Source organism: Octopus sinensis, linkage group LG2, assembly GCF_006345805.1.
Source record: "Octopus sinensis linkage group LG2, ASM634580v1, whole genome shotgun sequence".
Classification (NCBI taxonomy): domain Eukaryota; kingdom Metazoa; phylum Mollusca; class Cephalopoda; order Octopoda; family Octopodidae; genus Octopus; species Octopus sinensis.
In genome coordinates this window covers 100,085,768-100,096,388 of record NC_042998.1, presented here as the reverse complement: position 1 = coordinate 100,096,388, position 10,621 = coordinate 100,085,768, and the positions used below count along the sequence as shown (strand labels likewise).

Genomic DNA, 10,621 nt, shown 5'->3' with positions numbered 1-10,621 from the left:
TTCATTGCTGTATTCCTTTCCTTGACTTATGGCTTCTTCTGTCCTCATTTTCAAGGAGTTGTAGTGCACCTGAGCACTGTGTACAATAAGCTCATTATTATTTCAAATTTCTGCAGTCTACTCAGCTGAAAATGAATGCAGCCCCCTTTCTCTCTCTTTTCTTTCTCTTATCATATCCTCCATAATCTATTTGATCTGGTGTAGAAGGACTAAGAAAACATTTAAGTCTGCTTGCAATAACATGGATATCTAAAATAATGAAAGCATGTACCACGCTGGAGGCACAATGGCCCAGTGGTTAGGGGAGCAGACTTGCAGTTGGGGGATCGCTGTTTTGATTCCCAGACCGGGCGTTGTGAGTGTTTATTGAGTGAAAACACCTACCTAAAAGCTCCACAACGCTCTAGCAGGGAGTGGTGGCGACCCCTGTTGTACTCTTTCACCACAACTTTCTCTCACTCTCTCTTCCTTTTTCTTGAGTAATGCTGCGATGGACTGGCATCCTGTCCAGCTGGGGGGAACACATACACCACAGAAACTGGGAAACCGGGCCCATGAGCCTGGCTAGGCTTGAAAAGGGTAACGCTTTATGTACCATGCTATCAAGTCGTTACTCACTCACAAATGCTGACCATGATTTATTTTTATCATAGAAAAATGATTATAAAACAATGGTAACAAAAATAAAATATTTATTGTTGATGAACATATAGATGTATACACGCTTATATACACATAAATTATTGAATGTTATGATTCATTTGTACAATTACATGTGCAAAGTTATACAATTGCATAAAATCTACAGATATAATGTTTAAGCCCTTGCAACACGGAGATTTGTCAGCAACCCACTGTGTAATGGCAGATGTTGCTTTCTCAGCCAATGTAATTTTCAAGCTGCCGTCCAGATGTTGAAGAACAGTACTTATTGATGGTGTTAGAATACCTTGCCAGTTGAAAAAACAATCACTTGGACGTCCTTTACGGTATTCCTCTTCAAATGCTCTAATCAGTTTTGGAAGTTGATCAGTGTTTGCCCAGAGGTGCTGTACAGCATTTCCAGGCCAGAATATTGGTTGTTGAGCAGCAAGACTATGATGATAGCAGATAACTACCTGAAGATTGACCTCCCAAGCAATATTAAGTGTCAAGTTAGCAGCTCCAATAAATGGACACATTTTCTTTCCAAATATATCAGACAACATTGAAAGCAACCTTTTGTGATTTTCTGGATTTACATTATAAAAATGGTTAAAATCCAGAATTACCAGCTCTTTCTGATGTTTCTCCAAGAATGAATTGATCTCTTGCATACAGCAATCTATTTTTGGTCCGTATATGCCATGAACAAACTGAAAGTCATTGCAAGAATCATTGTAAGCTACCCTCAGATCAAAATAGCGGATCCCTTTTTCAAGTTGCGTACCTAAGTCCAGATTCTGTGTAGTAGACCAACTCATAATTACTTTATCAGCAGCTTTTCCAAACAATTTCTCAGCTACTCTAATTAGTTCCGAGCAATCAGGAGCAATTTCTCCTTCTTTTAACTGAGAACTAAATGAATCATGAGAACCTGCAAAAAATAAACACAAACATTATCAGTGTTATTCTTGGGAACATTTTGTAGATTTACTATTGCATGATACAGGACACATTCTAATCCTGTACATGGAACAACTACAGAATTTTTAACAAAGAATATGCTACAGGGTGTTCAAAATGTCTCTCTGCAGTAAGTATTTAATGGTTTTCGGCAATTCTTGTACACTGATTCTTTACTTGCTCCTCGGAAAAAAAGGTCTGTTAAATCAGGTGATCTTGGTGGCCAAAGTCCCTTCAAAATAATCTGTTCACTGAAAAACTCTTGAAGTAGCACCATAGTGATACACAAGACGGAAAAAAATTGATTGTGGAGAGACTTTTTGAACACCCTGTAGATTAGGCTCATCTTAGTCTGTCCAGGCCCAGTAGAGGGCTCGGCAGATTACATTAAGAAAATTTAAGGTAATGAGTCAAGAAATTCTAATTAGAATTACATCCACTGTGAAGAAAAAAAGCTTTCTCATTGATTGATTTTTATCTAAAAAGGCAGGAGAGACAAAAGCTGGAATAAATTGATTAAAAATATAATGCAGTAGGGAGAGAGTTCACTTTTGGTAGTGCAGTTACTTGATATTGTAATCATTTTAGAGAAAAAACACAAACTGGTTTAACATTGTTGATGCACACAGTACAAAATAAAGAATGTAAGTGTGCATTAGTACATAATATAGGATATAATTTATTAAAGAGGAGTAATGCTTTAAGATTGTAGTGTACACTCAAGTGAAGTTCCTCTCTCCCCTTTATTAAATATATATATGTACTTGAATAAAGCAGGTAACAGTTAACCTTTGGCTGCTATTTAGACCCCATTGTGTCCACTACTCTGATTGGTTGATATTGGTGCAATTTGTCTCTTACTCTGTCATGCCAATTTGCAGCATATATCCAATCAGAGCCTCTAAATAAAATCATGTGAGACAGCCTGTTCTCAACCCGGTTTTGAACCTACAGCTCCTTATAAAAACTCAGCTTCTCCTCGTCTCAATGTCTTAGGTTTCAGACCTTTTAAGGTTTAGCCACTGACCACACAAGGCACAACCAGTTCCAGCGACGACGCCTCACTATGACTTACCAACTTCATCCAACAGCATTACAGTGATCTCTTTCTTCATCTCCACCATCATCTTCTTAACATTGTCAACATCATCTCTATATACACAACTCAACAAGCAACTTTCCCGGGTTCCAACACTTCATTGTTTGTGAATTACTTCACCATGGATCAACAGTGAATATACAACCTGCGAGAACTCCTGTACCAAGTGACCCAGGCAGCAGCATCACAGCCACAACTTCTCATTACAACATGTACCACAACTGGCTCAGCATCATGGCCATAACTTCTTGATACAGTTTTTCAATTACCATGTACAGTTTGACTACGAACTGGTATTTCTCATTCTTGTGTCTATGAACATTTAACTTTTCATTATAGACTCTTTTAGTCTTCTTCATTGCTATTCTTATATCTACTTAACGCACACACACACATACATCCATGTCTATACACACATACACTTTGTTCTCATGACAGCCTGTCTATTATTCTGTATACATGACACACACACAGACATACATGTTAATAAGTCTTCTCTTAAACATTCTACTCAGGTGGGTGTGTCTCTTTTTCCCTCTGGCACATATATGTATTTTTTTTAATATTTATTGTAAGGGCTGTGTGATGTACCTGAGACTCATTCTCGTTACCTCACATAACACAGTCTTTACAAATTAGTGACCCCGATGTGAATTTATTTAGAGGCTCTGATTGGTTATATGCTGCAAATTGGTGCGACAGAGTAAGAGACAAATTGCTCCAATACCGACCAATCAGAGTAGTGAACACAATGGGATCCAAATACTGGCCAAAGGCTAGCTGTTACCTTCTACGTTTGAGTGCATGTATATATAATAAAGGGGAAAGAGGAATTTCACTCAAGTGTACACTACAGATAACCCCTCACCAGTCATTTTGTGGGAGACAAAATAGACAATAAAAGGATGATATTTCTGTAGTGAAGAGGTGAAATTAGAAAGAACGGTCGGTCATTAAAGTAAAATGAAAGCTGGCACTGAACTATGGAAAGGAATGTGTGTTCTAAGTTGGGTCACCAATTTGTTGAGACCGGGAAATGCGAGGTGACAAGAATGAATCTTTAGTACAAGACCTACCATTTTTGCTAGTGTATAGGCCGTGCTTACTTTTATATTTAAATGTATTCAAAAATTGTCTCATGTCTAATGCAGCTGTATTACAGATGGGAGACCAAATGCCATAGGTGAGGGGGCCAGATCAGCAAAAGTCTACTCAGTATAATAGTTACTTACTAGCTGGACCCATGAAAAATTCACGGAAAACATAAAAAATGTAAGCATCTGTAAACAGTGTACTGGTGCCATGAGAAATGTTTGTATATTATGACAGTCCGCCTTTACATTCTGAGTTCAAATTCTGCTGAAGTCAATTTTGCCTTTCGTCTTTTCGGGGTCGATAAATTAAGTACCAGTTGTGTACTGGGGTCGATCTAATCAACTGGCCTCCTCCCCACAAAAATTTCAGGCCATGAAAAGTTTAGAGTGGCAGTTATAGAATATAGAAAGTAATGTAACACCAATGACTATATAATCCAACCAAAATATTTCAGTTACACAAATGTAAACGGAATTACTATTTAATCTTAAAATACAACGTACATATTCAAAGAACCTTCTTGGTTTAGTGGTACAGAACGTTATTTTGGTATTCTTTTACTTGTTTCAGTCATTTGATGGTGGCCATGCTGGAACACCACTCTTTAGTCAAAGAAATTGACCCCTGGACTTATTCCCTGTAAGCCTGGTGCTTATTCTATCAGTCTCTTCTGCTGAACAGCTAAATTACAGGGACGCAAATGCACCAACATCGGTTGTCAAGCAATGGTGATAGTGGGTCAAACACAGGCACAAACACACATACATACATACATATATATATACGACAAGCTTCGACTCCCACTTCATCCAGTCAGAACAGTTTTGAAGGTGCTACTTACTGCCTGCTAGCGCCAAATACTCAGGTGACTGGATTGACGCCATCCCTGTGGCTAATGTTGGTGGCCTACTCAGCTTGGACGAACTTTGTCTCCATTGCCCTCAGAGTGGGAGCTGATATATCCACAGGTTTGATCTGTCATAGAAAGCTCTTCAACTCCACAGGTCTCCATGGCCTTTCTTGCCGCCTGAATGCTGGTCACTTCACGCATCATACAGAGTTGAACCTGACTCTCAAGAGGAGCTTCGCATGGGCAAACGTCCCCTCCATCTTGGAACCATCTGGATTGTCCAGATGTGATGGGAAGAGACCTGACAGCTTTACCCTGTGCCCCTAGTCTGGGATGTCACAGTTAGTGACTCTTTGCTTCTTCTCACATCCTGGATGCTGTGGTCAGGGTGAAATCCACAGCTTCTGTGGCTGAGCGGAACAAAATCCTGAAATACCGCGATTTGTCGGCTAACTACATTTTCCATCCTGTGGCGTTCGAGATGTTTGGTTGGGTCGGATCACTAACTGCGAGATTCCTGTCTTCATTGGCAACTCACCTTGCAGAGGTAACTGGTGAGGACCTTTGGCTGTTCCAGCACATCAGCCTTGCCATCACCCGTGGCAACGCTGCGAGTGTGTCTCAATAGCCATTAGAAAGTTTTCCCAGCGCCCCAAACTTTTCAACACAAGGTGATGAATTGTTTTGCTTTGTTTGTTTCTTTTTTTCTCTGTTTTCTTTTTCCCTTATTTTTTCTTTTTAATTTTTTCAATTGTGTTCTCTTTTTTCTCCAGTTTTCTAGTTTGATTTTGTAAAACAGTAAACACTGTGAAGGTAATAAAAGCTGACTACCTTTTACTTTAAATGAATAAGTAATTAAAGGAAGTTACATAAAATATAGCCAAAAATAAAACTTTTACATTCTGTTTGGCAATTCTCAGTCAAAATTTGAACAACTATACAGTTAAAATACAATACTCCTTAAACGTAATTTATTTATAAATTTATAAAGATTTTATACTTTATTCCAGTATAGTCACAATATTGTACACACAATCATACATTCCCCACTACAAAACCACTTCAAAATATCTTTCAATAACTGTATGAAGAAACATTAAATGTCTCTCCACAAAATATTGTTGTAAAATAAGGGTGTCGTATGTGGGTAACTGTTTATTAAAATAGTTGTATCTCTTTCATCGTCTTCAGTCTCTTAAAATGATTAAAGGATTATATCTTTATCTTTTTTTTTTACTCGTTTTAATCATAAGACTGCGGCTATGCTGGGACACTGCCTAGTCGACCCCAGTACTTATTTTTTTAAAGCCTGGTACTTATTCTATCAGTTTATTTTGCCAAACCACTAAGTTACAGGGACTTAGACACCAACACTGGTTGTCAAAAGGTAGTCTCACATACACACACACACGATGGGCTTATTTTAGTTTCTGTCTTCCAAATCCACACACAAGGCTTTGGTTGGTCTGGGGCTATAGTAAAAGACACTTCTGGGTTAATGTCATTCCATTGCGCCCCATACAAAAAGGTGGAGGAGTTTGCAGTCAGGCAAGCTGGGAGGCCAAATGTCAGATGCTGAGTGATCAAACAAATTCTTCGACAATCAGATCTGGGTCTTCTAACTGGTGTGGTAGGGCACAAAGTCCACACGCACAGCCTCCCTGTAGCTACCTGGCCAATCCAGGGCTTCACCACCTCACTCAGAAGATGGATGTAGCCATCGTTGTTCGGCCTGAGACTCTGTCCAAGACGATGCAGGAAAGCGACTAAGCACATCAAGAAATTGATCAACAAGTTGAAACACCCAACTCGCCTGACTGCAAACCCCTCGACTTTTTTGTATGGGACGCAATGGACCGAGAGACCAACAAATCTAGCTGCAGAAGGACGGTTGAGCTGGAGACCAGGATTACCAGAGCCATCGGGGGCCTAGAACAGGAGATTGTGACAAAGGTTTGTGGCCAGCTTCGAGGTCGCCTGGAAGCTACCATCGAGTGAGATCGCGACAGAACATGTCAAGACAAACTGACCCTAATTTGACAAATATATCTCAAAAAACAAAAACACTTTTTTACTTTCCTGAGACAGTCATTATGCGAACGAATACCGTCTTATAACCTGTCTAAGAGCTTACCACCTTCTCAGCCTCTCCCATCTTAGCGAACCGCTATATTTATCCCGTCATCTTCGATGAGATTTCAACTTCAATGAGACAGCAAACTACATACTGCAAAGCACATTTAGTCTAAATCTCTACTTTGTTTTGGAAAAATTGCCTTGATTAGACGACCAATAAATCTAATTATTAGAAAAGTAAGGGGGTCGACGAATGGCAGATTCAATAGCGCATTTATTTTCACTGTAAATAGCCACGCTTTTTACCTTCTGAGTTCAAATGTAGATTACGTGAAATTTGTTCTCATCCTTCCAGGGCCTATAAGATTAAACACTAGGGGTGTATATTCCGGGTGTGCTAGGTGTGCGCTGCACACCCATCGAAAATGGCAAATTCATTACAAATATTAACCTTACTCATTAATTTAGTCACAAATCTGAATGGAAAACTTTTGTTATACTCCTGCTTGAAATTTGGTGGCAACCACCATTCAACTTCTAGGGCGGAGTCGAATTACCCGAGTAAACCTTTTCAAAAAAAAAAAAATTACATGGAGTGCTTTAACCAGAATTCCGCCGATACCTAAAAAAAGGTAAGGCGATCTTTCGTTACTGAATGAATGCCAAAAGGGGACTCATATCAAATGAATACCAAAAGAAATCAATATTAGAAAATAACGAGTAACAAGAAACTAAGTTAAAGATGTATTTACCTGGGATCGCCAAACTATTTAGCGGTAAGTCATGACAAGAAGCTGGTAACTGGGACATCCAATTTGCTAAGTCATCGCTTGGATCGATATTTGAGCAATCACCAGTTTTAGCCATGAGTAAGTTTGTAAAACGTTTTCTCAAGTCTAACAATCGTATGATATAGTATAATATTTTACCAGTGTCGGTTGGAAAATATGCAGACAAATGAAGCGTATCAGTCTCAGTTCACTAACGAGCTTTGATATATTTTTCGAATTCCTTTGAACACAAATACAAGTTGCCTGTAAAAACCCTAACAATTAAAATTCCATCAACGGAAGCCTCTTCTTTGTTTCTTTCTTTTTGTGCAAGATGAAATTATATATTATGAAACAAACGAATAAAATGAATGAGTAGAAACAATAACACGAGACAACAGTAACAACAACTGGCTTTACACTAAAACTACCTCTATTACTGAAGAGTGGAGGAAACTTGTAAGAAAATACAAGCACGTTATTTATGTGACAGTTCAATGTCACTTATTCAGGTCTTTCTCTTCCAGTAAAACATATTTATTCAATTATAGAAAGGTTCGTGTGTTATGATTTATATGTATTTGGTGATAAAAGTCTAATTCTGTTTGTTGTAATTTATTTTTCATACCTATTTCTTTATTACCCACAAGGGGCTAAACATAGAGGGGACAAACAAGGACAGACATAGGTATTAAGTCGATTACATCGATCCCCAGTGCGTAACTGGTACTTAATTTATCGACCCCGAAAGGATGAAAGGTAAAGTCGACCTCTTATTTTTCATACCTTAATAGTCTAGTTTTGATCTTGAAGTAACCTTCAACTTAGTCCCAAATTGTTTTCGATGTTACTGCTTTTATTAATTATTACAATGTATCCTCAAATATACAAAAAGAATTACCCCTATCAAATAAAATTATCCGTTAAGTACCAAATTATCTCTCGTCTCTCTCGTTTTTACTGGCAGTCGACATGTTTCCATTTCTCTACCTCCGTCGCATATTCACTCCACGTTGACGAAAGTATATAAAAACAACGAGTTTCTGCATGAAAGAGAATACCATGCTCACCACCGAGGTATCAAGCAATGACAGTAAAAAGAAACGTTTCATACAGCAATGGTGTTAACCCTCCATGAGATTCGTAAAAATAACATGCTCTAGAGGGTGACCCTAAATTCATAGCGGGTGACCCTAAATTCATGAAACTGTAATTTCATCTTCTAAAAATAAATTTTTCTATGTTTTGCGAATTATAATAATGAAATTATTGTATACAGTGCTCAGGTGCACCACAACTTGTCAAAAGTGCGTATAAAGCATATTTAATCAGCAAATAAACAGCATGTCAATGACTTTACTCACGGGGAATGAATTTACATTAAACTTATTGGCTCCTTATCTGTTTATCTCATTGAATTTGCAGCAAATTGTTCTGGACTCAGAAAGTTATCACAGTTGACCTGGTGCTAGACAATGACATTGTAACGGGTGTATGACTGAAAATAACATCTGAAGTTTTTGCAGTTTTAAGGCAATGGAATGGAACACTCATTAAAGCACCGATCTAAGTGTCTGCAGTATTTACATTTCGAGCTCAAATCCAGCCAAGACTAACATTCCCTTTCGTTTTTCTGAGGTCTGTAAGATAAAGTACCAGTCATTTCCCGTAATGTATTCTAGATGTACCTGACTACTATTTGGAACGTAATAGTGATATTGTAAAGTCAAACTACTATATAATAAGACACTGAATTGCAAGAAAAACACACCAGACGATGGGAGCTTGGGCCAGTTTTCTCAGAAGTAAAGGATTTTAAATGAATTGACAAAAATAAGGTGTCATCTATTCTTCATATAACAATGATTATATGATGAAGTATAAATATATCACATTGAGCAAGTCCATTGTTTGGTGAGTCAAATTAAAAAATTAATCAACATCTTTCGACATTCATATTGGACTATTTTCCTTGTTAGTAGATAAAGAAACTTAGACAGATCTATAAAAAGGAGGGGGTCTTCTTGTACAGTGGTAACAGTTATGAAATGAGGTGTAAATGTATTACTTTGAGTGAGTCTTATTAAATATTAATCAATACCCTTTATCATTTATATACCTTGCATGTATCTACATACAGATTTATATATATATATGTATATATTTAATTTATTGACAGGAATGGATAATCTGTTTCCGAAGGGTCTTGTTCCATCTCAAATATGTTCCACTTCCTTCTATCAGCAATTCAGGAGTTCATTTTGGTTCCCTCGGATATATGCTAGTGAGGTTGAAACTCCTCTTGCAGACACATCTCCTCCAATTGAAACGCAGACCCAGCCTACTGATGCTTTAATAAAAGCCACTGAAAATCTGAGAAAACAAGCACTAGAAAACAAATTAATTATTTCAGAATTAGATATACAGAAGTTTTTGTCATCAGAGACCGGATGGTATCGTTTGCAGAAAATGTACAGTAAAGAGTGAGTATAGCATGAAACTTGTTCTCAAAATAATTACTAGACATTCTTTTTTTTTCTTTTCTTGTTGAAGATGATTGTCTTTAATTTAATCATTTAAACAACTGAGTCCTAAAAAATTACCAATAGTAGATTTTGTTGTATCTCAGGAGGGTTATTATGACAATAATAAATATATGCTGTAGCTCTATTTCACTTTTTTATTTTTATTTACACTTTGGTTAACCAATTAACTAATCAATTGTTTAATTAATCTTTTGGCCAATTAGCCAATCAGTTAGGTTTACCAAAGTCTTTTTTTTGTCACCATTTGCAACATTAGCATAACAATCCTCCTGATATGCAACAAAATAGGTTTCAACACAGGAGTTCACATCAGGAACCAAATACAAAAACAAAAATACTCGATAGTAAAGTTTTTGTAAATTTCAGATAAAAATATTCCCCCAAATCTAAGGGTAGTGGAGTAGCAGAAATAATAAAATGTTTAGTATTTCATTCTGCTTCCATTGTTTGAATTCAAATCCTGTTGGTGTTGTCTTTACCTCTCATCTCTTACGTCCCCATAACTTAGTGGTTCGGCAAAAAGAGACCAATAGAATTAAGTACTAGGTTTACAAAGAATAAGTCCTGGGGTTGATTTGCT

At 37.4% G+C, this 10,621-nt stretch overlaps 2 protein-coding genes across 5 annotated transcripts in view; one reads left to right on the top strand and one right to left on the bottom strand.

Moving 5' to 3' along the window:
- Positions 1-675: 675 nt before the first annotated feature.
- On the bottom strand, positions 676-7,879 carry LOC115232375 (PI-PLC X domain-containing protein 3-like). Its single transcript, XM_029802227.2, has 2 exons — positions 7,478-7,879; positions 676-1,576 (listed from the first exon to the last, which is right to left on the bottom strand). The coding sequence occupies exons 1-2, from the start codon at positions 7,590-7,592 to the stop codon at positions 741-743; spliced, it is 951 nt and encodes a 316-aa protein (XP_029658087.1). The 5' UTR covers positions 7,593-7,879; the 3' UTR covers positions 676-740.
- Positions 7,570-10,621, top strand: part of LOC115232366 (RPII140-upstream gene protein) — a 21,508-nt gene continuing 18,456 nt past the window's right edge. Inside the window, exons 1-2 of one of the 4 annotated variants that reach the window (XM_036498670.1) lie at positions 7,570-7,594; positions 9,675-9,978. In XM_036498670.1, the coding sequence (XP_036354563.1) occupies positions 7,591-7,594; positions 9,675-9,978 (308 nt within the window). In that variant the 5' untranslated portion in view covers positions 7,570-7,590. Of the gene's footprint in view, positions 7,595-7,921; positions 8,051-8,232; positions 8,255-8,829; positions 9,410-9,674; positions 9,979-10,621 lie in introns of those variants that run through there. The other 3 variants (XM_029802217.2, XM_029802215.1, XM_029802218.2) reach the window with 3 other exon arrangements.

Coding starts and splice junctions, on each gene's coding strand:
- LOC115232375 (XM_029802227.2), bottom strand. CDS start 7,592: ATGGCTAAAACTGGTGATTGCTCAAATATCGATCCAAGCGATGACTTA. Junction 1,577..7,477: donor AAATAGTTTGGCGATCCCAG/GTAAATACATCT, acceptor TATTTTTTGCAG/GTTCTCATGATTCATTTAGT.